At 36.5% G+C, this 26423-nt stretch overlaps 4 protein-coding genes, 1 long non-coding RNA gene and 1 pseudogene across 9 annotated transcripts; 3 read left to right on the top strand and 3 right to left on the bottom strand.

Moving 5' to 3' along the window:
* On the top strand, positions 1 to 1704 carry LOC122297371. The gene is made up of 4 exons (XR_006238733.1): positions 1 to 125; positions 492 to 606; positions 990 to 1449; positions 1578 to 1704. It is a non-coding gene; the product is annotated as an uncharacterized LOC122297371 (long non-coding RNA).
* On the bottom strand, positions 14 to 4292 carry LOC122297370 (annotated as a pseudogene).
* A 223-nt stretch (positions 4293 to 4515) lies between these two features.
* On the bottom strand, positions 4516 to 9272 carry LOC122297369 (uncharacterized methyltransferase At2g41040, chloroplastic-like). Of its 3 annotated transcripts, none has more exons than XM_043107407.1 (8): positions 8896 to 9272; positions 7586 to 7686; positions 7311 to 7451; positions 6925 to 7006; positions 6447 to 6640; positions 6189 to 6300; positions 5822 to 5883; positions 4516 to 4789 (listed from the first exon to the last, which is right to left on the bottom strand). In XM_043107407.1, exons 1-8 carry the CDS (start codon positions 9046 to 9048, stop codon positions 4657 to 4659), a joined length of 978 nt encoding a protein of 325 aa, XP_042963341.1. In that variant the 5' UTR covers positions 9049 to 9272; the 3' UTR covers positions 4516 to 4656. The 3 variants fall into 3 exon arrangements, with proteins under 3 accessions (XP_042963341.1, XP_042963340.1, XP_042963339.1); XM_043107406.1 differs by having other exon boundaries at positions 4516 to 4779; positions 5779 to 5883; positions 8896 to 9268; XM_043107405.1 differs by having other exon boundaries at positions 4516 to 4791; positions 5779 to 5883; positions 8896 to 9266.
* An 852-nt stretch (positions 9273 to 10124) lies between these two features.
* LOC122297244 (probable flavin-containing monooxygenase 1) lies at positions 10125 to 13664 on the bottom strand. Of its 2 annotated transcripts, none has more exons than XM_043107238.1 (7): positions 13342 to 13664; positions 12865 to 12955; positions 12248 to 12758; positions 11635 to 11872; positions 11229 to 11404; positions 10792 to 11153; positions 10125 to 10689 (listed from the first exon to the last, which is right to left on the bottom strand). In XM_043107238.1, exons 3-7 carry the CDS (start codon positions 12683 to 12685, stop codon positions 10311 to 10313), a joined length of 1593 nt encoding a protein of 530 aa, XP_042963172.1. In that variant the 5' UTR covers positions 12686 to 12758; positions 12865 to 12955; positions 13342 to 13664; the 3' UTR covers positions 10125 to 10310. The 2 variants fall into 2 exon arrangements, with proteins under 2 accessions (XP_042963172.1, XP_042963173.1); XM_043107239.1 differs by having other exon boundaries at positions 12873 to 12955.
* Positions 13665 to 13766: 102 nt separating this feature from the next.
* Positions 13767 to 15723, top strand: LOC122297245 (protein CHLORORESPIRATORY REDUCTION 6, chloroplastic). The gene is made up of 4 exons (XM_043107240.1): positions 13767 to 14074; positions 14689 to 14820; positions 14909 to 15117; positions 15201 to 15723. The coding sequence occupies exons 1-4, from the start codon at positions 13861 to 13863 to the stop codon at positions 15405 to 15407; spliced, it is 762 nt and encodes a 253-aa protein (XP_042963174.1). The 5' UTR covers positions 13767 to 13860; the 3' UTR covers positions 15408 to 15723.
* Positions 15724 to 23426: 7703 nt separating this feature from the next.
* LOC122297181 lies at positions 23427 to 25118 on the top strand. Of its 2 annotated transcripts, none has more exons than XM_043107142.1 (5): positions 23427 to 23630; positions 23724 to 23779; positions 23897 to 23984; positions 24450 to 24514; positions 24630 to 25118. In XM_043107142.1, exons 1-5 carry the CDS (start codon positions 23570 to 23572, stop codon positions 24849 to 24851), a joined length of 492 nt encoding a protein of 163 aa, XP_042963076.1. In that variant the 5' UTR covers positions 23427 to 23569; the 3' UTR covers positions 24852 to 25118. The 2 variants fall into 2 exon arrangements, with proteins under 2 accessions (XP_042963076.1, XP_042963075.1); XM_043107141.1 differs by having other exon boundaries at positions 23428 to 23630; positions 23724 to 23785.
* The last annotated feature ends 1305 nt before the right edge of the window (positions 25119 to 26423 follow it).

Raw genomic sequence — 26423 nt, 5'->3', positions numbered from 1 at the left:
TAAACAGATCAATTACATTCATTTGGAGGGTTGTCATTTTGGATATGCTTCATATTTTGGGGCAGCCAAACCCAATTATTCTGGAAGATCTGAAGCCCTAGCCATGGACAAGCCTTCACAAGAAAGTAAGTGGGAGAAACTATACTATGTCTTAGAAGGAGTTGGCCAGTATATATGAGGGGTCAAATACCTAAAGAAAAGTACCATTCGAAAGCTATTTAATCTTCCATTCATTATTTTATTCCAACTAGTTGATCTTCACCTCTCGCTTACTGGTGAGAGACCTGCATAATCCATCGGGCCATATGGTTGAAAATACTCGGCAAATATTCCCTTCTTTCGTTTATGCTCCTGTCCCATGTCTTTGCAGAACTGATCATTACACCAGATATTAATGCTCAGAATACATGACCTCCGGAAACAATTCCCTGCATATTGCTTCATGGTATTGTCCCAAATCATGACATCCTATTTCCTTTTTTTAATGCTAGGCAACGCAAAATTCCCGTCAAGGAAATGTGCGAGCCATTGACTTCTAATTTCCGCGGAACACAGATTGGAGAGACTCTCTGAATATCCTATTATTGCTAGTTGTGGAATCTGAAGGTGAATAATCTGTCTGCATTTTTTTATAAAGAAAGTTTTATCATGAGATGGATCAGAACGACACAAAACTGAATGGTCTAAGTAATCTTTAATCTCTCCAAAACATTACAAGGACATTGAATTCAAATACTTCAATAAGCTGACAGACCTGAAGAGGGGAACTAGTGAACTCGCTGCACTAAAAATGTACTTTTGGAAGATTTGAGATTTGAACATGTTCTTGAGCTTTTGGTCACCCTTGTATCCTGTTGCTAGAATTACAAGATCTGTTTTTAGTGGCAGAGATTCTCCACTGATGACCAGACCTTCTTTACAGAAGCTAAAGTTTTGTGATTTCTTTAAAATGATGCTTCCTTCTTCCACTTTGTTGTAAAATTTTTCAGGCAGCATTCCGATTCGGCATGAAGAGATCTCTTGAAAGAAGCTGCTTTTAGGTATCATTCCATATTTCCTCATTGGGAGTTTCCATCTAAGATGGCTCTCAACAAATTTTGAGATTCCCCATCTCTGAAGAAAGTGCAACCTTCAGCATCATACATATAATTGGTGTAAGAATATGGGCATTCCAAGATGAGAAAAAGCATACCAAGGGTGAAAGCATGGTTGCCAAAAGCTTGAGCAGGAATGATTCACCAGGCTTGTGAATCAAAAGCTCAGAAAACCGATTCGAGTACAAGTAGCCAAGGCTCACTCCCCAGCAAGAGCCACTAGGGAGAAACCAATGAGCAGTCCTCTGAATCATTATGCAAGGGTACTCAACTCCTGCATTAAAGAGGGTAAGATATATAGGACTGTGAAAAGGGACATATTGAGCAGCATTGGAATATCTGAATATCCTGAAAGGTACTATCTACGCAGTTATCTGAAATTCTCCATTCAGAATTTCCTAGCTAAAGTTGTCTAAATAATATCCATAAGTAAGATTTTCTCACCATTTGCATTTGCACATTCTGATGCAATGTCCAATGCAGATTTCTGTGAACCAACAACTGCAATTCTCTTTCTTCTGATCAATTCTGCAGCACTGGCCTTGTCCATATAAGCGTTGTCCATGGAATGGATAACCTTACCATTGAACACTTCTGGACCTTGATGGGGAGGGAACTCTGGTATATTTGGGACGCCACTGAATCTTCCAATACAGAGAACCACAAACTCCACTCTGTGCACCTGGCCAAATAAAACGTAGTCTAGGCCCAAGGGTCAATTTATTCAAGAATGAATTCTTTCTCACCTTTTGGTCAGTGATTAGTTCTGATTGATAACATCTGAAATAAAATTGGGACAAGAAAATCTAGGTTTTTAGATTAGGTGTAGTATTGATCATGTGACCTTATCATGGTAACAGTATCAATCTGCATAATATGAGTAAAATTGAATGAAGAGTGCATTAATAGCTTACTTTTTCTCAAAAAAGAATTTGATAAACTTAGAAAATAAACTTTTCCCCGAATTGAATGCTTGTGGGATGCGTTTGAGAAGAAAACTTTTGTTTGCTCTAGTTCTAAAATCTACAAGATTAACTACTTCCCAGATATGCCTTTCATAGTACAAATTACTTTACTACCTACCAAACATTTATACAAATGAACCTTACCTCTGTGGAGAAACATTTGGTGTCTTGTACAGTAATGTGCCATTTACCTCTAGATTCAAAAGGCTTTCAGGTTCCTCCCCATAGATCCCATGACTCCATCTTTTCATAAAACTCTCCAACATAGTCTATGTCAATGACTTTGGAGTTGAACTTTATGTAAGGAATGATGCCAAAGTGTTGAGCATAGGATTCAAGATATTTGAGCACTTGAGTACTGTGAGTAGGAAACACTTCTTGTAGCGAAGAAGGCCAAGGGAAATCTGAAAATTGGTAAGTTTCTTTGGCATTTTGGAGCTTGGTCGACTCTATAGTATGATTCCATAAACCTCCTACACTCTCTGCAGCTTCAAAAACAATGGGATTAAATCCCCTATCCAATATGTATTTGCAGGCAAGAAGGCCGCTCGTTCCTGCCCCAATGATCCCTACACGTTTCTCCATTGCTCAACTTTTCACCAACAAAACTTCAAATGAAGCTATGCTATGGCTTCCAAGAATACCAAGTCTGGTTTACATAGGGAGTATAAGAAGCATGAGGCAATTTTGAGAATACTAAACAAAATGGAAGATCAATTCTGGGTTTACTGATGATTTTCAGGATAAATATATAACAAAACAAAACGCGTGATCCTTGCCTTGAATATCAAATATATCAATAGTTTATACCAAGTTGGAGGTGTTGATTATAACGCCGTTTGCTTCTTTAATATTTTGCAAGAAGTGAATAGCTACCAAATTTATATAACAAGGTAGAATCGTTAGATTTCAATCCACTCTTTTACCATTTTCTCAAGTTGATGGCTGTTCATAGCCGTTGCTATTCGCCAAATGTCCAGATTTCGGCTTTTTTCCTTTCTTGGGGGGCATAGCTTTTGGCCTCTCAAAGGCTACTTTGGACCCCCCAGTGCGTCACCAAACGAGAGATTGTGGTCAAGGTAGAAAAAACAGATGTGCACTGCGAAGGTGTGTGCAAGTAAGAATAAGGATGGTCTTGTTCCAAATGAGAAATAAATACTTATTTCTGCAGTTACGCAACACTACCTAGGGGACAAAGTCACAAACCGCCCTGCATGTCCAAAGCAGCAAAATAGGCACATATATTACACAACTTGAAGCATGCATAATCTCCAACATTACCAAACGTGAAATGATCCTGCAGCCGTAACAAAACTAATTACAGCCACCAGGCTTCTTCAAGTCCAACCCAGCTGCTGGGAGCCTCGTATCCTCATAAAACACAACTAAAACCCAATTTCTTCATTTTTGAGAACGGGGTTTTTTTTTTGGTGTAAATGGCGGGGCAGCTTCACCAAGAGTTTGATCATTATCCTTTATTTAATTGCATGCCCTTGCTTGTTTTAAGGGCTATTTCACGTGGAGAGCCTTTTCCCAAAGACCACATGCTGAGGACAAAGTGACAAGAAACTGAATCACACAAATCTTAATAGATTAATAAAGGATGCAAATGTTCAGTTGCTATATGATTCAAGTGCATTATTGACAAGCACTTAAAAAAAAATCAGAAGGGTTGAATATTATAATTGTAAGACAAGATAAATTATACATAGAATGGAAGAAAGCGTTGGCTCCCAGTCGTTTTTACGCTGAGCTGGTGTTACGTTAATAAATTAAGATCAGCAATCAGAAGGGATTCGTCTTTTCTTTTCATTTATGCTTCTAGCCTATATCTGTCATCTTCTAGAAGTAGTTGTTATCACATATTAGGAGTACTTGTTATCGCATAAAGAAATGCTATGCTGTTTTCCTAGGGAAGATGAGGGAGGAGGGGTTGGGTTGTTTGAGATCTCATTGAAAATACCAATTAAGAACCCCAGATCTTTTAAAATCTAGAGGGAGCACCTGAAACTGAAAGTGCAAATGCATAAATCAGAGGTGCACGTGTGCATCATAACAGAGATTGTGGTTATGACTTCAAAAAGTAGGCTATAGTGACTGGTGGTTTGCTTGCCCTTCAACAATACAAGTGAAAATAGAACAATACAATAATAGGAAAAAAAACGCTTGCCTATCGGTATTCTTTTTTGGAATCATGAATCTAGTAGAAGATGGTTTCATTTGATATCTTTTGTTTTCTCAGCAGTTTCATTTGGTCTGCTCAACCTAAAAATGAACCCAATTTTCCAATCCGCCATTAGTTTGCTTCGTGTATACCGGTCTATCAACTCTGATCATCACCTCAGGTTCATCACTTTTTTACACCCTAATCAACACAATCTACCACTAGAATGGCTTGTTATTTGGTCAGTCCGAACTACTCAGAACATTGCACAGTTGTTTTCTCTTTTTCAGAATAAGACACAGAACTACTGTAAATTACTTCACATCTCCCAGCGTAATTACCTTTTTTGAGGCCTACATATTTATACAGAAGAACTAAATTATAGAATAAATCAACAGTCAGGTACGGAGAAATGAATTTTATATGGTCAAAACTAGTTTTGAGGCTTCTGAGCAGAAAACATGATGAAAGATTGTTGAACTTTGCTTGAGTAGTTTGTAAGACCACATGATGTGCACAGGTCCTTGATCTCTTCCTCCGTCAAGTAGTTATAGTTCTGCAGAAACCTCTGCCCACAAATAAAATGCTGTAAGAGTCAGTCATGAATCTCGATGGGATATAAGAGTCAATTAAAACACCCATCCAAAGAACCTAAGATCCTATGACCAATGACCAGGTTTCTGATAGATCGCCCACAGACACTACATCAGACAGACACCACGCAAAAAGGGTCATAATCTCTGACCAAAAAGCTAACTTTTGGATCTTGTAGGCAATTCTAAGGAAGATGAATCGGGGAATGTGACAATAAAAATGAAAATTCATATAAGTGGGTACAGTCTAATGTACTTCATGGGACAACAATCAAGAACAAGTTCGATTGAGATGATCATTTGATAGGTGAATAAAGGTCAGATCCCAGAAAGTGAATTGGATTTCTTAACTGTAATGATATACCGTGGACTAGTTTGGAATAAACAGCACAAGCACTTGAATTGATTTGAAGGAATAGACGTTTATCTTACATCATAAGCGAGAAAATAATATTTGATGAATGGGAGCGAAGCTCTCTAAATGCTAATGCTTCCAAAACTAGATAATGATTTGCAACATTACAGCTGCCTTTCAACTGGTCAAATTGTACAAGTAACCTAACATTTGTAGGGAAAGATACATCTTGGACCCGCATTTTATCAAGTTGCAACCCAAGCTACAAGTTTGTCGATTTGAACCCCATACTTGACTCTTTTTTTTTTTTTTAAATGCAATCCCAGTTTAGATCTGACAATTAATATTGGATTTCAACCGCAAATTTCCAAAAAAAAAAAAGTGGTAGTTATGGTGTGAAAACTGCAGCTTGGTGGTTTTGGGTAGAAATTGAAAACATGAAGGTTTAGGGGAGGAAATATATTAAAACAACCCATTTAATGGGTTGCAACCAATTAGAAAATTCACCATGACAATGGGCTAGCACATTTTATAAAAATATATTAAATTGACCATAGCATTTATATCTACAATCGATTGGACTTAGAAAAGATTGCACAAGTATTACCTCCCTCAAAGAACGTAATATCCAAGGAGTAGATGAGTTGTACCGCAAAAATGTGGTTCCTACAAAGACTCCTCCACTTCGCAATATACGAGTGATTTCAGCAACCTGACAAGTTTGGAATCTCATCAGTTCAACGAGTGTTTTTGAATTAGTGACGCATCCATGTACACAAAGCAAAGAGTACAATCCACAAGATGAATTTCTCCTGGTATTTCCATGGATAGTGGACAGGAATCATCATGAGTTTTTTTTTTTTTTTTTTCCTGACAATGCATCCAGGCTCTTTGCAGACAACTGTCCTCTAGACACTTGTAGTCATCCCATTCCACACATACTAGGTAGTTATTCCGAAAAATCCTTAGCCACTGATAAACTTACAGAATAAAACCAGAGAACGAAATAATACTTACAGCATTGGAAGGAGATGGCCAGCAATGCAAGGCTGCGCCAGCATGAACAGCATCAACTGAACCTGATGAAAAGGGAAGCCTAGAAACATCTGCCCTTACAAGAGCAAGATTACTGCACATTATCCAATGCAAGTGTGTATAAGAATAGTAGTAAGTTCTCTTATAGAAATCATAGAAAGGAAAAAACATCAATAATGAAAGATTTCACGTCACAGAAGCTATAAATTGATAGTCTATTAAAGGATTATTTAAACTTACGTAGTTAAAAGAGTGCCATCACTCTTAATGAAATCATAACACTGGCGAAGCATATTTTCAGAAAAATCAAGTGCTATAACTCCAGAATAGGTCCCAGCTTCGGCAAACTTTCTGGAAAACAAACCACTTCCACAGCTAACATCTACCAGAAGACCACCTTCAGCAGATTTAAAGTACGCCTGAGCCATTTGGAACTGCATTGGACATGAATAAGAAGTATTTTACAAAATATAAAGTGTAATTTAATCCCTAGTAAAACAATGAAGCACAAGGATAGAAGTAGCTTGAGATTAATTAATCCCATTAGATGAAGATACAATTCAAAAATAGATTATCTCCAAGATCATAGTGAGACTCCACAAACCAACACACAATAAAGATGCTTCCGCTGCAGGATCATTCTTACAGAATCACCCTCACAAAGCATTTTGCAAATATTAGTGCATTTGAACCACACAAAAATCCAGGAAAGCCATACCTCTTCATCTGGCCCAGGGAACCCGCTTCTGTTAAAATTCTGACGCCAGCCTCTTTCATACAAGAATGAAACAAGCGGACTCCTACAAAGGTGCAAGCACCAAAAAAGTAAGCTGTATCCAAACAGCTAACATCTTACGATATCCAAGATCTCATATGCAATGCATGGTTTCCCATTGGTTAAAAAATGGACCAAATGCAGCAAGAAAATAACCAGTACAAGATACTCTCTCTTTAAAAGAACAAGATTTGTAGAAGTGTCTAGAGGAGGGTATCAAGCATCAACACTAGGCTTCTATTTATCATGAATACATCTAAACGTATAGATGAGAATCAACTTTATAATTAGCATGAAAGTATCCGGTAAAAAAAGAAATTTCGGTATACCGAAATAGCTCTGTCCTAGCTGGTTTGACTTCAGTGTAGTCTCTTGAGCCGGCAGTAACTGTGAGATCCAGATAGATGTCTTTGCTGGAGTATGACTTATTGCATCCTTTACACTTGAAACCAGACCGGTAAATTGCTGGCCTGCAGGTTTCGAAGGTGTCAAGTCAAACTTGCAGGCCAAAAGAAAAGTCAAATGGTAACCAGCTAATAGAATCAACCAGAAAAACGAAACGAAGTATATGCACCTGCATGTATCATTATATATTGTAACTTACAAGTTAATACCTGGAGGGCCCTTTCTTATCAGTGGTTGATAACATACTGGGCATGCAAACAATTCTACTTCCAATTTCTGATTATGTTGTGTGGCCAAATCCTGAAAGCACATTCTTTTATTAGTTTCTATACACTATTGAGAAAGGTAATGAGATAATTAAAAACAAACATCTCATTCATGATACCGAGTCAACTATATCTCTGTTTCCCAAGAAAACCCTTCTTCCCTACATTTGGCTTAACACCATGACTAAGAATAAGTGCCATGTTAACTGTTGTGACAAATGGAGATTTTAGGATCGCCAAGAAGTAGAAAATACAAGAATAAATTTCAGCAATCACACAAGATACCAAAATTTAAGTGGTTCGGTTTAAAGATGCTGCCGGAGACAATCGTGAAGAAATTCACTAATCACAAAGATGGATTATAAGAGAGTGGGAAAAAATCACTCAAACTCAAAGTCTCATGATGGAGAACATACCAAGAGAACAATTATCTCTCCTCTGCATATTTTCCTTCTCAACGTTCTTCTGCACCTTTTCAATATAAGATGCATGCTTTTATATACGAGAGCTTGTGTACCATTTTAGACACAAGGGGAGACAAAGCATGGGAAGCATTAAATTGCTAAAAAAAATTCACACCCCTAAGGACCTAGACATCAAACTTGGATCGTTTCTTTATATGCGTTTAATTTCTTCAAACAACATAGTAAGCAAAATTCTTCCCCATGTGAAAAGAAGCAAAGCCACTCAACATTTTTTTTGATCGGTAAAAATATCATTGCATTAAAAGACACTCAACATTAACAATGACAAACATCTTTCAGTGGCATAATGGAGAGGCAACATCTTTGTTGATCAAGCATAAGCCCCTTTCCCCGATATTGAATCAAATTATGTCACTTTTCAAGTCACAGGAACCAAAATATTCTAGCCACGTTAGATTAGTACAAGAATGTCGGCATTTTTGAAGCCCAAGATATTTACACGGTCCTTATCGAATTGATGGAGCAGAATGCGATAATCTTCTTGGGTTCTAACTTTAGAAGTTAATCAAACAAAGAATAAATAAGCATCCCAAACCTCTTTGAAAAAAAATGAATAATCTTTTTCAAGGTGCTGTTCGTTATCTTTTAAGGAAAAGAGAAAAACCTTGCCAATCAAACAGAATCTTCCCTTAATTCAACAGAATATATTATATAAATCAGTCTTGGTTACCACTGATATGGATAAAAAAACACTAACATAAGAGATTATATAATAGGAGAAATAAAATGGAAAATTTTGGAACAACTAAAGAGATTACCTGTTCTAGAGCAACTGCGGAACTCGCACGTATGGTGGAAGAGGGGAAGCGGAGGGGGGGACGGAATCGGGCATTGTTAGGAAGGTACGGGCAATTCGGGAATGAACTTTGGCGAAGAGGGTAGTGAAGGGACGAGGAGGAAGCCATGGCCATGAGCTCCGACACTCGGTTTTCAGAGTGTTCTTTTTTTTGCAGTGGTATTGTCAAATGATCAGAGCCAAGTTGACCGTGTATTGTTTGGCGTTGTGGGACAAACCAAGTGTACAAAGGAACTCCCCAAAACACTTACATCTTACTTCTTTGCTCTGCCACACATTCTTCGAGGGCTGCCTCTCCACTCACACGTTTTGAATGGCCGTATTTAACTGGTAGAGCCACTTAATAATTTGTTTCGCTGACAAAATAGAGTAGAGTGGCATTGCTATTTTCCAAGTTCTTATTTTAAGAAAGAGATTGAAAAAAAAAAAAGGTCTGGAGTGTGGTAGATGGGCATCCACCACTATCTATTTTCACTGCAATGAGACATAGGCTAAGACGGCTATTTTAAGTATTTCTCTTTTAAGTTTGCATACTCTGTATCAATCATAAACGTTCACAAAGTAGCCCTAAAACCGAAGGAAACCCAAATACCATTTGTAATTAATCTAAACAATTGACTGAGTTCGGAGAACATATTTTTAAAAGACAAAAATAAAGATGCTTGCTTAGCATATATGCAAGTTGCTTGGTATTGAATACAAGTAAAATAAAAAAATACAGGATGAGACTCATCAAGCCCGCAAAGTTGCAAACATGTTTATTTATTTCTGTTCTTCATTTCTTGCTGTTTACTCATTAAGATGAATGAGGAGCACAATTTTCCAAGTTGACCGTGTATTGTTTGGCGTTGTGGGACAAACCGAGTGTAAAAATTTACTCCCAAAAACTCGTGCATCTTACTAATTTTTTGCTCTGCCACACTCTTCAAGGGCTGCCTCTCCGCTCACTAATGCTGTTACAAAAATTTTGTGTTCTTGACAAAATAGAGTTGAGTGGCATTGCTTTTTTCCAATTATTTTCGGAAGTTCTTATTTTAAGAAAGAGATTGCCAATAAAAAAGGCCTGGAGTGTGGTAGATGGGCACCCAACCAGTATCTATTTTCACTGCCATAGTGCCATGAGGTATAGGCTAAGGCGGCTGTTTTAGGTTTGCATACTCTGTATCGATCATAAACGTTCACAAAGTAGCGTTAAAACAGAAGGAAACCCAAATACCATTTGTAATTAATCTAAACAATAGACTGAGTTTGGAGAACATAATTTTAAAGGGCAAAAAGAAAGATTCTTGCTTAGCATATATGCAAGTTGTTTGGTATTGAATACAAGTAAAATAAAAAAAGATGAGAGGATGAGAATCATCAAGCCAGCAAACATGTTTATTTATTTCCGTTCTTCATTTCTTGCTGTTTACTGAGGAGACCTGCATAATCCAACGGTCCATATGGTTGAAAATACTCTGCAAATATTCCCTTCTTTCTTTTATGCTTACATCCCATGTCTTTGCACAACTGATCATTGTACCAAATATTAGAGCTCGCAATACCCGAGTTCCGAAAATATCTCCCATCATATTGCTTAATGTGATTTTCCCACATTATGATTTCCTTCTCCATGTCTCTTATTCTAGGCAGCTCGAGATTCCCATCAAGGAAATGTGCAAGCCATTGACATCTAATTTCAGACGTACACAAATTGAAGTAACTCTCTGCATATCCTATCACTGCAAGTTGTGGAATCCGAGGATGAATAATCTGCCTGCAGGTTTATTTTGAGAAAGCATACCGTAAGAACTAAGGAGCATCAACAAGACACAAAGCTCCAAAATTAGAACTAAAAGACATTGATAAGCTGACAGACCTATAGAGAGGAACTATTGATATTGCTGAACCAACAATGTACTTTTGGAAGGTTTGAGATTTAAACATGTTTTTAAGCTTTTGGTCACCCTTGTATCCTGTGGCTAGAATTACAAGATCTGCTTTTAGCTGCCGAGGTTCTTCTCCATTAATGATCAAACCTTCTTTATAGAAGCTAAAGCTTTCTGATTTCTTTAAGACAAGGCTTCCCTCATCCACTTTGTCATAAAATTTTTCAGGCAGCATTCCAATCCGACAAGAGGCGAAATCTTGAAGAAAGCTCTGTTTAGGTATCACTCCATATTTCTTTAATGGGGATTTCCATCTAAGATAGCTCTCGGCAAATTTTGAGACTCCCCATCTCTGAAAATGCAACCTTCCGCATCATACATATTATCGTTGTATAAACATGAACATTCAAGATGAAAGAAAGCATACCAAGGGTGAAAGTATGGTTGCCAAAAACTTGTATGGGAATGTTTCACCAGGCTTATGAACCAACAGCTCCGAAAAGCGAGTGAAGTACAAGAAGCCAAGGCTTACTCCCCACAAAGAGCCACTGGGGAGAAACCAGTGAGCAGTCCTCTGAATCAATGTGCAAGGGTACTCAACTCCTATACGAAAGAAGGTAAGATATTCCCGCTTATATGAAAAAGGACAGGTTGAGAAGCATTGGCATATTCTCAAAGATATCTCCTGAAGAAAGACAGCTAACTAGGAAGTTAAAAGTTCTACACATTCTCAAGGTATGATTAGGAAGTTCTTATTTTATGAAGTTTCCTCCAACTGATATCCTTAACTCAAAAAATAAAAAAAGGGATATCGTTGAATAAACGTTTCTCACCATTTGCATTTGCGCATTCTGCTGCAATGTCAATTGCAGATTTCAATGAACCAACAACTACAATTCTCTTTCTTCTGATAAGTTCTGCTGCACTCACCTTGTCCATATCAGAGTAGTCCATGGAATGAATCACCTTACCATTGAAGACTTCTGGACCTTGATCTGGAGGGAACTCTGGTATATTTGGGAGACCACTGAATCTTCCAATACAAAGAACCACAAACTCAAATTGGTACACCTGGCAGAATAAAACATAATCTCAGGATCTATGTATTCAAAATGCATTCTTTCTTACCTATTGATCAGCATTTGGTTCGAATTGAATCTGTTGAAAAAGTCTGGACAACAATATCTATATTTTCGGGTTAGTTCGTTACTGACTATGACATAAGAGCATGATTTTAGTATAAAAGTGTATGACACTTTATAGGTCAAATGAGGCCGGCATATATGGCCAAGTTACTTTTTCATGAAAATTAACTTTGCAAAACATAAAACGAAATAATTTCCATGAATTGGACGTTTGTGGGATGGGTTAAAGAAGAATAGCAGATCCTTTGTGTTCAGAGTGCTGAAGTTTACAGTAACATAGCATTTATAAAATGAAAACTACCTCTGTGGAGCAACATCTAGTGTCTTGTACGAGAATGTGCCATTTCCCTCTAGAGCCAAAAGGCTTTCCGGTTCCACCCCATTGATCCCATGACTCCATCTCTTCATAGGACTCTCCAACGTAGTCTATGTTAATGACTTTGGAGTTGAACTTAATGTAAGGAATGATGCCAAAGTGTTGAGCATAGGACTCAAGATACCTCAGCACTTGAGTATGAGTAGGAAACACGTCTTGCACTGAAGAAGACCAAGGAAAATCTGAAAATTGGTAGGTTTCTTTGGCATTTTGGAGCTTGGTTGACTCTGTAGTATGAGTCCATAATCCTCCTACGCTCTCTTTAGTTTCAAAAACAGTTGGGTTAAAACCCGTCTGCAACATGTACTTGCACGAGAGCAGGCCGCTGGTTCCTGCCCCTATGATCGCCACCCGTTTCTCCATTTTCCGAAGTACTCCTTGCTCTAATTAGAAAATTATAGCTGAAGTTTGGCTATGGCTAACAATAATACCAAGTCTGCTTTATATAGGAAATATAAGCAGCACATGACCGTTTGATTAAACATTTTTCTGTTATAACGATATTAACAGAAAAATCCATAAACAAAAAACATGTATGGCACCTCATGACCTTATTCATGCGTGTCTAGGTGTCGTTGAAAGTGCTCATCTTATCCTTTTGATCTTTCGCTCTTCTTATCCATTTTTTTAGCTCTGTAATTGGAGAAGGAGAGCTCGGTCACAATACATATTTGAGTTTTTGTTTATCAGATATTACATCATCAAAGAATCCGATTATTTCTTAGAAAGATAAAAAGATTTATGAAGATAAAAAGGGGCAAAAAGGCAACTTTAACAGCACAATGAATGAACCTGAATTAAAGACATCTTGAATATGGAAGCCTACTCTACTCACACTGATCATATCATTTGATAACATCTTTCGACAAAAATCATGTGCATAAACTGTTTGAAATGTAATATGAGGAAACGGTTGTACAAAAACTCAAATAAAACAAAATGGATGATCATGGATGTGGGCAGGCGTGTCTCAAAGTCCAAACCACTTTTTTTCTCAACGAATGAATTTTTTTACTTACCATTAGAAAAAAATGAAAATAGCATCAAAATTTGACCAATTCCTGAATGGCTTTTATTGTCGGCCAATACACCAAAAAACTGGCAGAGGTGACAGTGGGTAGCAAGGTCTAGACGTACAAGGCGATTTTGATAATGTTGCGACGCCCGTGACCAAGTTGAGTTTGAGCAATCTATTCAGATGAGAAGAGTTTGGAAGTTTTTAATGAATCGTGAAGAATTAATGGAGATGAGATGAAAGTTTTGCATATGGATTGTGAAGGCAAAGTTTGGATACGAAGACAAGAAGTCGATATTTGTCATTAAGAATAACCCAGGCTTTGATGATTTTTACATGGGCCATCCCCAAGTCGGGCACAGAGCAATTTTGGATAACGGGTATGAGGTTATAAATGGCGTTGAAAACACAAGGCCACGATAAAATGCAGATAAAACTTAAGCAAAACGTACAAAACTTCATCAACTATCTCGGACCCTATACCAAATACACGCACATACAGATACAGAGCTTGAAACATTCGATGGATATATCGATCAAGCCTATAATTCCACTCTCTCCTTCACTAAATCAGACCATTTCCTCTTCCACTCCATGGATGTCCTGCAAACCCATCTCAGATCCCATGGCTTTTCTGCACATTTCACATTCAACTCGGCCCCGTAGAGAAGTGGCGGCCTCAGTTTCCTTCAATCCATCTGGGAATTTCGACCTCTCCTTATATGATGATGAAGAGGGTAACACCTTAAACTTACATGAAGTAAATTATCAGTTATTTATCAACCTGTCCGCTATTTTCTTATAGTTTTAGCTCAATCTTGAAAAAGACAGTAGGATTTATGAGTACGAAGAATGGCACATTAATGTGTTTGAATAAAAACTTCAGCTTTAAAGCTGTCGCATGAAGTTGAGAATAGCCAAGCTTAATATTGAATAAAGAAACTCCCCTGTCCTCCACCAAAATAAAGCAAAAAGCGGAGAACTTGGAACATGCTCTTAACTGGATTTAGGAAACGAAAATACCTTATGCAACCATGAGACTTATGCAAGTGCAGTCTCACCGATACAATTCAACTCAAATCAACTATAACCCTTATCCCTAAGTAATTGGGAACCACTAAGGTTTCCTCACTTTCTCACAAGCAAATGTCCCTTGCACATAAATGTTTAAATCTCGGCTTTAAAAATTTATGTGCAAGGGAGAGGCTGAATGTACTCAAATTCAACTTTAAAAAAGAGTTATGGCTGTAGTTGAATATACTACTGCACAAAAGCTGCATAAAGCAACCTTCTCATAGTTTGTAGAACTTCTTCAACAGTACGTGTATTTTTGACAGATTTTGATTGGCAGATGCATCAAAACCGTCACCCCCAATGCCACCAAGTGAAGGCCGATTTGAGATAGTTATTGATAATGATATCATTCGCCGTCTTGACTTATCCCCATTTCAAGCCACAACAGGAATCAACTCACCATTATCCGGTAAGCACTACGTGAAGAACCTAACTATTTTTGGATATAACAAGATATCGTTTCATATATATGATCCTTTCTGTTGATATTGCTACAGTCGCGCCACAAGAGTTCCTTGAACGTAAAATTGGCTTTGCCATCAACTATACAAGAGAAGATCCACGTGATCCCAGAGAATTATCAGAATTTCCTGATATAAGACTCTGGTTTGTTAGACTCGATGCCACTTACCCATGGCTGCCTGTCTTGTTGGACTGGAGAGCTGGAGAGCTTGCTCGTTATGCAGCCATGCTAGTCCCTCACCAGGTAAAGATTAATTGAACAGTAAGAGACAGATGGAGACTAGATAATTCTTTAATGTTCTAAGTTTTGAAATTTTATATTGGCAGATGAACATGAGAATGGGTATTGTTTTTAATCCTGAGGCACTGGAACTGTTTATTATGAAGAAAGTCTTCATTGTCTATTCTTGGTTGAAGCGACATGATATTCCAAAGCCTAGACTGAAGACAAGTGACATGGCCAGGATGCTTGGATTTATTATTGGAGATGAACTATTCGATCTGATCGAAGAACATCCACTCGATCCATCATAAGCAAAGAAGCCAGCTGTGACTCCAGTTGCAGTTCAGAATATAATCTCAAACACCACATATAATGATAATGGGCGTTTTTCAACATCTAAAACCAAATGTAGTTGCCTATGATAGGATGAGATTCAGCAGATCAAGGGTGTAATTTTCCTTGAAGAGTGATGTCGATCAATGATTGATTTAGAACTTGAACATTCTGCTCATGCTGCAACAGTGTAATGCCAGGTAGGAATGAATACGAATACTCCAGCACTAGTCATTAGCATTAAAGCTTCTAAACTACAAATTATAAGTTTAATGATACCAACTTTTCAAGTCATGAACCAAGATTAATTTTTCTAGATGAGAGAGCCAAAGGACTTCTACAATTTGTTATTTGAGTCTCATTCTGTACACTTATTAGCATTGGAGGTAGTAGAAGCTTGGCCTGGCCTTGTTGAGATCAGGTGCATGCAGGATCTCGTTGCTTCATGGTGCATATGCTCGAATGGGCTCAGGCTGGACTTACTTAGCACCGATAAGGGTGAAAAATATCAGCAATTAAATTCAGACCTGTTGTATTCCCCATGAAAACCGGCTTGTACTGGGCCAGAACTAGCCCAAAAAAGGCCTGCACAGTATCAAGGAAATTTATTCAATTCGGATCTCATTTAATTACTTTCTTTTTTCTCTTTTTCTCTATTGATTTTTCAGTTTTTTTTTTTTTTTTTTTTTTTTTTTTTTTCAGATTGAAGCTAAGGCCATTCTTATCATGTTTTACATTTAGCTACACAGAAATTATTCTTCACTTCATTCAAAACTACCATTCTTTTTCTCATGTTTTGGGATCTTCTGTCAAATCGGTAATAACAGACTGTACAGTTAATAACTAGGATCAGCCATCAAAAACTTCAACTGTTCAGTAGATTTGCTTTCCATTGAAATCTCATGAAGAGCACCACAACATTTCTAGACACTACCTAGAGAGTTGTGAATTTCAACTTGGTCTACTCTGATTATTAGTAAATTTTCACGAGTCTTTACTCGTTCTCCATTTTTTCTTTTTCTTTTTGGAAGAATGACCAAATTTAATAGAATTGACATCAATCAGAATTTTCATGCATACATACACACAAACACACACATAGCTAAACTACAAAAATGAAATAATGATCGAAGAGTCGAAGACTTTGAGTTGACCCGGCCATCAATCGTTGTTTGCAACCCTACTAGAGTAAGCCTTGTCATTCAAAAGAGGCTCTTGTCGAAAATTGTCGGGTATTTCTTTATATGCGAGTCATTGTCCTGACCTAATTCGAAAGTACTACTCCCTCTTTGACATCGCGCGCCACCGATATTACTAAATGTACACAATGCTGATCAACACTTCGAAATTATGATTAGGGGCGGGCCAGAAAGATCATAAGCTTTTCATTAAACTAATAATTAATCTTCCTCAACCGAGATGCATGCAGGCAGGCCAGTCATGAAGAAAAGTAATATATATTATTCAGATGCATGCATGCATGCATATATTCTCAGTATTTAATGTTTAGATAATTACATTCATCAAGCTTTTCTACCAACACATGGACCCAATGCAGTACTAATTATCAAAGAGATCAGTGAAGTAGTACTGCGTGTAGCAGAACCTGAAATGAAGGAGATCATGATTTACCGATCCGGCCTATTAAGGCTACGTACGTTTAGATACTGAGATGATGATTTGTAAATAGTAATAAATAAGTTGTATTGAATAATAGTGAGCTTTGCGTATGTAAATAATAGTGAACTTATCAAACACAACTTAAAAGAAATCCATGATGCGAAAACAAATGAACCCTAGCTAGTAAAAGCAGTACTGATCATCTTATCTTATATATCATCTTTTGCTGATTTATGGTCGGTATATAAATCGATCCAACCATGTTTGGCCGACACATGCATATATCGATGATCCGAAGTACATCGACCCCTTAAGACAGGCCAACAGTTCTCGTGTCATTAATGATGGACTGGTACATGGTGGATTATCTAGGTTAGTCTGTACCCACATGCTCCCATGTGCCAGTGTACCAGTAAACATCTGAGGGTTCATGTAGCACATCATGCAAATAGGTATGAGAAGATCAGAGGGCAAGTTACACTTGTAATATTATGAGGCCGGGACCAATATGTATATCAAGATTGTTGGTAAACTAACACAAGAGAAGGAAAACACATGGTCAATTGTTTCTGCTGGACAAGTCCACAAGAAATTCAATGCATGGCTCAGTTTTTGTTTCTGTTTGTGTGAACAGGCTGCTGGCTGGCCGGTTCCTAATCTTGTTGACAATTAGCAGCAGCTTGTTCATGTTGTGAGGCTTAATTTGTGGGGTACTATAGAAGACTTAGAATTGTTGATATGACCCACGAATCTAATTAACTCAAATCCAATACAAAATTGTGAGTTGGGGTTGACATCAGGTCTAACCCATTTAATTAAATAAGTGAAGTACTTCATTGTCTCTAATATCGTTTGTAACATCTCAGGACAAGAAGTTTTCTTCCAAACAATTATATATGTAGGATCCTAGTCATGACAGTCGAAGACTGCGAATTGAAATTAAAATAATATTAAAACACGAATCCCTGTCGTACGTAGGACCTGTGCAGTTCATACCATCCTCCTTACAGTGAGGTAATTTTTTTCTAAGCTAGTTTATGGATCGAACACGATCAGGCTTGGTTACTGCATGCAGATGTTTTTCGCATGTGATAATATGTCCCGTATAAGTTTTGAATGATTTTAATGAATATTACTTGTTGATTGCCATGATCCAGACCTACGCTTCCCCCCATGATTAGGAGAAAAAAGTCACATTTTCTGTCTGTTGCAGTTCTGATCTTCCCTATCAGACAGCTTTAAGTGAGTTTGTACGTGATTAGTTGGCTTCTCATGTTCTGAGCCTTCACTTCTAAAAGACACTTTAATTCAATATTTTACATCTATGATTGACCGTTAATACTTCTAATTGCTACTGTTAGTGTTTCAGTTTTTGTTCTTAATAAAAAAGAAAAGAAAGAACACTTCCCTTAACGGGGAAAAAAGCCATGATTCCAAAATTAATATTGGTCGCGTCTTCGCCTTGAAATTGAGGGGGCATTGAATGGACATCCATCTGAATTCTGAACTGATCATTTAACGCCTCACCCAACCCAGCATTTACTCATTCATGCACGAACACGAAATGTCTATTCTCCTGCTCCAATGGCCCATACATCAAAAATCTTTTTTTTTTTAATTTTTATTTTATCAGGTTAGTCCATGCATGGTCCAAGTGATCAGCCACTAGCCAGAAGAGACTGATATATAATTTATATAAAAAAAATAACCCTGCGCTTAAATCATCAAAATTGATATGGTATTAATAAAATAAATAAATAAAATAAAATATGAAGTGACAAAATCTTACGAAGTGTATAGAATATGATCTTTTATGGCTATGAAAAACTACAAAAGATCTAATGGATGAAGGGTATACAATCTATTCTCTCTCTTTTATATGGTATATATATATATTAAGCGACAGTCCCACAGACAACCACACACGCCTATCATCGATCTCATGACATTAATGGTCATAAATTCAGCATCCTGAGGAGCAGCTTTTAAGAAATGTGCCGAACGCCCAAATAAATCGATCTTGAGAGAAAACATCTGTTACAAAAGTCCCAAACACTGAAACAGGTTATCATGTGGGATGCAGTAGTACTGCCCATGGTTTTAATTAGGAAGGTCTGTCTAGCAATTTGTACGTGATCTGTAGTACCTTTGTCGTGGATTTATAATTTATAATATTTGTACATTCTTTCACATGCATGGAAGTTAGAAATGAATGCAACGTCTAAACATAGCCATTAATTTGGGGTCCATGCCGCATCTCCTCATGTTTTCTAAGCTTGTATCTGATATGATCTTCATACACTTCACATTATTTTACTGTTTATGCACCCCAGAAGTATAGGACTGCCATCATTTTCTGGAGGTTTTGGTTGCAGACATGATCAGTCATGTTTAGAAACTGATCCCAATCTAATGGCCAGTAAGCCAAAGTTTAAGGGTATATTGTTTGATTGCGAGCAGACATGCACAGAGTGACAAAACATTAAACCCCGAAGAAAAGAGATGAGGGCTAGGTTCCTAATTGTTTAATAATTGTTTTTGGAAGAAAAGGAACGATCTATTATGGTAAGTCCAAAATAATGTCTCTTTGTCGGCCGAAAGTTCATCTTCATTCCCACTTTTAGTTTTTGGTATCTTGGACTCATTCGAACATAATATTTTAAATGTTTGATCGGGCCAGAAGTCAAATTCTTTGGTCGTTTTACGCATGTTTTCAAGATCAAGAAAAAAGGATCATGTTCATGTCCATGAAATGCAGCAAATCATCTCTCCAGATGGAACTAGTTTCAAGAAACCCAAGCTGGACTACATTTTCAAAACCTTTACAATTTACAGCTTCTTATATATATACGAAGGAGAAGATAGCTAGGGATCCTAGCTAGCTGCTTAATTTTGCACTATATATACCATATTGCTTAATTAATTACAAACAACGTTCGTTTCATGTTAACTTTGTAGACTAAAAATGCAGACCTTTTGATCGATTGATCATCAGCATTTTCTCCAAACTCCCCACTCATTGGATAAATGCAAAAAAAAATTAGGCAATTACATACTAATTGTATAAATTAAATGAAAAAAATATGTAATTTTAGGTGTAAATCAAAACTTTTGGTAGCTGGAGTACTTTGGAGATCTGTAAATTGAATGAAGATGTTTAGTATGCAAAGTAAAAAGTGTATTCTCTCTAATACACATACACTACTCACCATGATTAGTGATAAATAAAGTATGAAACATTGTTTCAAAACAGTATTTCCAAAGTATTGATATATCACTACAAGAAAAATGGATTTTTGTGATCAATATTTTGCAACCAAAAGAATTATTTCTGATAGGCAATTCCCTTTCCTCTTTTGAGGAGTAGGGTAGTGAGTCCCTTTCCTTTTTTGGAGGAGTAGGGTAGTGAGTCCCTATCCTCATTTGGAGGATGAGGGTGGAAATTTCCCTCCTCTTTTGAAGGGTGGGAGTGATATGGGTTGATGTCTCACAGACAAGCCGAGATGGACAACTCTGTTTATACAAAGTCTCGCATCTCACAAGGGCTGTGTCATTGGAGAATTTTTTAAAGTTTTTAGACAGTGTCCGACACAATGAAAGTTGTGTGTGGGGGAGCTTATAACAGATAAGTAGTTGGCTTGTAATCAGGGTTGGTACCCGGACTTATTGGTCACAGCTGTAACTTTCTTCATTCATGAATTTGAATTGAAGTCTATTTCAAAAAAAAAAAGAATTATTTCTGATGAAAATGTACTCAATTTCGTCAAAAATAGTCCTCTTAGTTACAAAATAATAGTCACAAAAATCTATTTTTCTTGTAGCATGATCACACATGCATGCCACTATTATATTATTTATAAAAAAAACAGAATTCATTCAATTGAAATAAATCAAATATAAAAGAGTCCAAACACAATATAATATCAAGATTCAATTCCAATCCAATTTCCACGGGTACTCTAGCTATATATATTATAAAGTCTGAACATTGATGTCACTTCAACCAATCGAGCATGACGAGCTGCAAGCAAGTGGGCAGCTTCATTACCCTTACGCCAATATTAAAATTCTCATAATCTTCAAAACTTTGAAGTAGACTTTATATTATATATTTTGTATGCTAGAAATAATGCAAAAACACAGCCAATTTTTGGTTGCATGATTAGTAAATCATGACATGCACTACGCCCCCACATCCTTTTCGCACTACTTTATTAAAAAGTCACAAAGTACAGAGTGCTCTACATAATATATATATCTTGTATATATTACGCTTGAGCATTTGCATGTTATTTATTTTAGATTTTCGCTCGAGTTTTTATTTAATTTTTTAATATATTGAAATCGTTAGCTAATCAACGAACGCATGCATGCAAATTAAGAAGAGTTTTATTACGTACAAATAAAGTCGTGTACTAATTTATATATCAATATTGATTACTTTTTATTTAAAATTTAAATTAACATTATTTTCAATAAAATTTATTTTTGACCAATCACATTAAATTGATATACATATTAGTATGTAATTGTACTTATAACTAATTTTTTTTAATTAAAAAAATACTAATAATTTTGATTTATAACATAAATTAAGAAAATGGAGGAAAAAAATATTAATTATTTTGATATATATATATATATATATCTCATCAGTTTTCACATGATTTAACGTGTTGGAAAACCAATTTAAAGGGTTAATAATATAATTTATATTATTAAAAAATGAAAAAAAAAAAATTGCACACTGCCGACATGGTTGTCGTGTAAATGTTATCTTGCTGGGCAGAGCGCAAACAGCCGCGTGATTTAAGAGGTGCCCACGTTGTCAACTTGCCTGCCACGTCATTTCTCCGGCGGACCCCTGGATATCGACTTCCACGTTGATCGGCCGCCTTCATTGGGGCAATTTGACACCAATTAAATATGAGTGGGCTATATATATATATATACAGCCAGACATTGGTGCCCGACACTGTATTTTTTTTAATGCATTTTTTAATATTTTTAAATAATTAAAAAAGAATTTACATCATTATTAAAAATTATTTTTATAATTATTAAATAAATAAATAAATAAAAACACATTGTAATTGAGAGCCTCACTAGCATTTCTCATTAAATATTTCAGACTTAATTCTGTCACTTTCAAATTTATTTCTTCTCGTGCCCCCACAACTATTACTTTTATCAATTCAGACCTACGAGCTCCTTTATAATATTTATTAATTTCAACTATAAGACTCAGTGGAGTCATTTCATTCTCCAAAGTCCAAACATGTCAAAAGGAGCATACAATCTAATTAATTTTTCTTAAAAACAGTAAACTTTAGGTACTCTGTACAAAGTTGATGAACTTGCATGCAAAAGGTTATAGTTTAGTCACAAAAGTAATACTTTAGTCACAAAAGAGTTACATAAAAGTAAATTTATAAACTGATATAATTTGATACAGTATATTAAATTATAAAATTATTTTTAATGTAAAGTAGATCTAACGCATTATGTGAAATTAAATGTGAATTTATTTTTATATAATCTTTATTGCGTACCAGTTCTCTTTTAAATATTCTTAACATTCAAATGGAAGCTCAAGGATTAAGCAAAAGGCCTTATGCTAATTTCTTTGCAAAGGGATTTGTCAAACTTATCTATTTGAAATGTAGAAATCATTTCTCATACAATGTAAGTATGCATCATAACTATGGTGATCTGAATCATTTGTAATTTTATAGTCCCTGTAATATTGAAAGCGCCATTAATTGATCTGATCAGTTATATAAATATATGTAACTGTACTACTACATGCAGAAGTTGACCAATGAAGTTGAAAGGATGCTGATGAAGAAGAATAGCGACGATTCACGATATATAACTGTTGTAGTACTACTGTTTAGCACTTGGCAAATCAAATTGTCTAATCCTTAGCTAGCTAGGGAGATCAGAGACCCCGGCATGAGTTTGCTAGCTATCTGCATGCATGGTATGATTGCATGAAAGGGGACGAGAAAAAGGGTATAAAAAAGCTATATATATATGTAGCTTATGGCCAATAGTGCAAAATCTGAAAAAGGATTCAGAAAATCCTTATTGCATAAAAAGGAATGGGGCAGTTAAGGAAATGACTAAAAGCAACTCTACTTTTGTGATATTTTATTTCCAGCCTTTTTTCTTTTATTTTAGAAATAAGAAGAGACAGGCAATCTAGGTTGAATCTGATGAAGTAGTAGAAATATGAGGTGAGTAGTCATTTCCTTTGACAAATAGAAAAGAGAAAGGAAAGTGGAAGAAATTAAAACCCTACTCTCAGTTTCTGTCGGAGAAGTACTTAAACATGTGGACCCTATTGTTCTCTCTATATTTAAGTAGGCATTCCCCATGCTAGTTAGCAACCAGTCAGAAGCTACACATTCAAAGTCTTTTGGAAGGAAAAGAGAGAGAATCCAAGCTAAAGAACGCCTAGTTCTCTTCCTACAATCTGCATATCCTTTCTGATATCTTCTTCAAAACCTTTACTCCCATGAGGCCTTATCTAGCAGTCTCTCTTCTTCTTTGGTCCCTCCTCCTTTCAGAGGCTCAAGGTAAGCAATATATATCCACCTCATAATGAGTGTTAGGGTAAGCTTTGATCTGTTTTGCCATCATATGTATAAGCTCCTGTTACTTATGTGAAGGGATCCGCTTGGATAAGAAGTACAACTTCATGTCACAAGGGCAACAGAAAGTACATGTGGGGGTATTAAGCCTTACCAGCATTTTAGTTCATCTTCTTTTCGTAGAAATGATATTTAATTAAGACATGTCTTCCTTTTCTGATGTTGGTTTTCCTGTTACTGGGACATTACAGGAAGATGGAAGTGATTTGATGAAAAAAACTAACAGTGGTGCTGGAGATCAGGTGACGATTCTCTGCAAAGATGGGCACTGTTCTTCAGGTACCGTGAAGAAAAGAGTAGCTAGTGTTTCCAAGAAATCACATCACTGGTTACCGTTCATTCATGAAGATTACTATGGACCTAGGAGTCACAGACCCAGTCACCATTAGTTTGGTTTCTACCCTCTAGATCACTTCTAGTTTTTCTTTTCCATTTCAGATAGTACTAGTTTATCGTCAAAAGTTAGTGAAGGAGTTACGAGTTTTTGGAGTTTCAAAAACAAATGACCATGTACTACTCTAGAAAAGGAGTTTCCCTAATGAATTAACTTCTCTGATTATTATTGTTTAGAAGAACTTACTCTCAGCTTTATATGGGCACTATGCTATTTAGACATTTTGTAGCAGACCCATAAATTAGGTTTATGAAAAACAGTTTGTGGAGGAAGTACGAACTTGCATATTATAATTAGCACAGAAGCCAGATGAGAATCTAAATGGGTTTCCTAATGTTCTGTTGTTGCAGGAAAGAATAGAAAACTTATTACCACAACCACTTCTACTACTACCACCATCACCACCACTTCAAAGGTTGGTTTTTTCTTGAAGACAAGAAAATCGAAATGAAAATTAACTAACCTCTCCCTTTGTTCTTCATTCTTCTTCTTTATGATTATGTAATCAATCATATATACTCCATGTACAGAATGAGATCAGTGGTCAAGATGACTACAATAAAGCCGACCTAATGTCAAAGGGCCAATCGGGTGGTAATGGGGAACATGGGGAGAAACAGACTTTCATGGTTAGTGGGAAGCCTACATCTGATGAGCATCACGAGATTGCCCACGAGCACTTTCCGGACAACACTGATATAGCTGATATGGACTATTCTCCGGCGAAGAGAAAACCTCCAATACACAACTGAATGTTGGGAATAATAAAAACAAAAGTAGAAAGTATTAGGATAATAATAATTAAAAAAAGGGAATAGAAGTTGGACAGCATTACCGAAATGCTGCAGTTTTTGAGGCTTAGAAATATTGATTTTGTACATAAAATATTTTACTATTATTCTTAGCCTTAAAGTATCATTTTGATGATTGAGTGATGAACACTTGGGCACCACAAGCCATTGTAACAATGAAAAGTGAAAATAAAATAAATAATGCCAGTTATATGCAGATGATTATAAGGTGTTGGCTCCTGTATTTCTGCTTGTGCATCATATGATCAGGAGAAAGTAAAACAAAAATAAGACAGTGGCATATATATAAATATATAGCAATAGTTGCCCTCTTTAATTTGCTCCTGAAAACCCCATGAAGGGCGTATTCATTTCAGATGATTTTGACATAAATTAGCAACATAAACATATGCTAAATTGCTTATAAAACAACTCTCCTACACTCTTTATCTTTTGTGGTAAAGCCGCATGTAATCTTCGAGTGATGCTAACCGCTTGAGTTGTCCAGTCCTTACTATCTAGATATGACTTTGCTTCCATAACTGAGAATGTAAAGAAGGAAGGGAAAAATTCATCACACACACCAGAACAGCTAGCCAATTGCAGTGCCTATCTCAAGTCTGTGGTCTCAAACCGCAGCACCAAAGTCCACCAAGGCTGCGGTTCCATTCTTGTCTCAACCAAGTAATATGAATCCAGGCCACTTTATTAGTTCTATTGCTATTCTTTGTTCATATTCGGCTGGCTTTTCTGTTGAAAATATATTTAACCACCTCTCTTTTTTGGTATTTTTCAATGCAATCCTCCTCTGGCGGCATTAGAAACCAGAAAAGATCTGTATTCACTGAAGTAGCGCGCTGTGGTGCATTATGTTACCTGGACCCTTGTCTTTCTTTACCAGTTCAATGGACCTCCCAGGGATTTTGGGCTTGGCCCACCATGTTTCAAGTATTGATTGCATTATTTGCATGTTTTGAACGGTCTTGTTCATGTGGGTTTTCAATGTTTTCTGTTGGGTCATGTATGTTGTAGCCGAGATTGCGGTCGAACCTCAGAAAGGAGGGCCTCATGTATGTGGTGGATTGAGAGAGATAGAATGATAAGCATAATGGTGTAGAAGGCTACAAATGTATACAGCCAATGATCCTTCTTTTTGCAAGGAACAGATCATGTAGGATTTAATTAATCAAAAGTATATGATTTACAAGATAAATGGTTCCCTATCCTTTTTAAAGAAATGAAAAGAAACATGAAGTTTTTCCAGGCCATTCAGCTTTTTAAGATTGGAACTGCTTGCCAGTGTGGAAGTGCCAAAATAGAAGAGAAGAATCAACCAATAGACGAATTTATCCAAAAATGGAAACAACCAACACACTATAAACTACACTGATAATCTTTTTCTCTTTCTGCCCCTTTTTTTTTATGAGCAAGAGAATATATACATAGATGAGCAGAGACTAGCCAGTATCTATACCAAAAACTGAACCAAATGAGAGGAATATGATGAGGCAAATGTACGTTAGTTTTGGCATT

Source organism: Carya illinoinensis, chromosome 15 (assembly GCF_018687715.1).
Source record: "Carya illinoinensis cultivar Pawnee chromosome 15, C.illinoinensisPawnee_v1, whole genome shotgun sequence".
In the NCBI taxonomy this organism is placed as follows: Eukaryota; Viridiplantae; Streptophyta; class Magnoliopsida; order Fagales; family Juglandaceae; genus Carya; species Carya illinoinensis.
The sequence above is the reverse complement of the archived record's forward strand: the minus strand, read 5'-3'. Positions and strand labels throughout refer to the sequence as shown.

Excerpts from the sequence above, each read along its gene's own strand:
- LOC122297245 (XM_043107240.1), top strand. The coding sequence starts at position 13,861 with ATGGATATATCGATCAAGCCTATAATTCCACTCTCTCCTTCACTAAAT. Across the intron at positions 14,075-14,688 it reads CTTATATGATGATGAAGAGG|ATGCATCAAAACCGTCACCC; the intron begins GTAACACCTTAA and ends TTTGATTGGCAG. Across the intron at positions 15,118-15,200 it reads CCATGCTAGTCCCTCACCAG|ATGAACATGAGAATGGGTAT; the intron begins GTAAAGATTAAT and ends TTATATTGGCAG.
- LOC122297244 (XM_043107238.1), bottom strand. The coding sequence starts at position 12,685 with ATGGAGAAACGGGTGGCGATCATAGGGGCAGGAACCAGCGGCCTGCTC. Across the intron at positions 11,873-12,247 it reads CTAGATGTTGCTCCACAGAG|GTGTACCAATTTGAGTTTGT; the intron begins GTAGTTTTCATT and ends TTATTCTGCCAG. Across the intron at positions 11,405-11,634 it reads AGAATGCGCAAATGCAAATG|GAGTTGAGTACCCTTGCACA; the intron begins GTGAGAAACGTT and ends TCTTTCGTATAG.
- LOC122297369 (XM_043107405.1), bottom strand. The coding sequence starts at position 9,048 with ATGGCCATGGCTTCCTCCTCGTCCCTTCACTACCCTCTTCGCCAAAGT. Across the intron at positions 7,687-8,895 it reads CCGCAGTTGCTCTAGAACAG|GATTTGGCCACACAACATAA; the intron begins GTAATCTCTTTA and ends ATGTGCTTTCAG. Across the intron at positions 6,641-6,924 it reads TCCCTGGGCCAGATGAAGAG|TTCCAAATGGCTCAGGCGTA; the intron begins GTATGGCTTTCC and ends TGTCCAATGCAG.
- LOC122297181 (XM_043107141.1), top strand. The coding sequence starts at position 23,570 with ATGAGGCCTTATCTAGCAGTCTCTCTTCTTCTTTGGTCCCTCCTCCTT. Across the intron at positions 23,985-24,449 it reads AGATGGGCACTGTTCTTCAG|GAAAGAATAGAAAACTTATT; the intron begins GTACCGTGAAGA and ends CTGTTGTTGCAG. Across the intron at positions 24,515-24,629 it reads CCATCACCACCACTTCAAAG|AATGAGATCAGTGGTCAAGA; the intron begins GTTGGTTTTTTC and ends CTCCATGTACAG.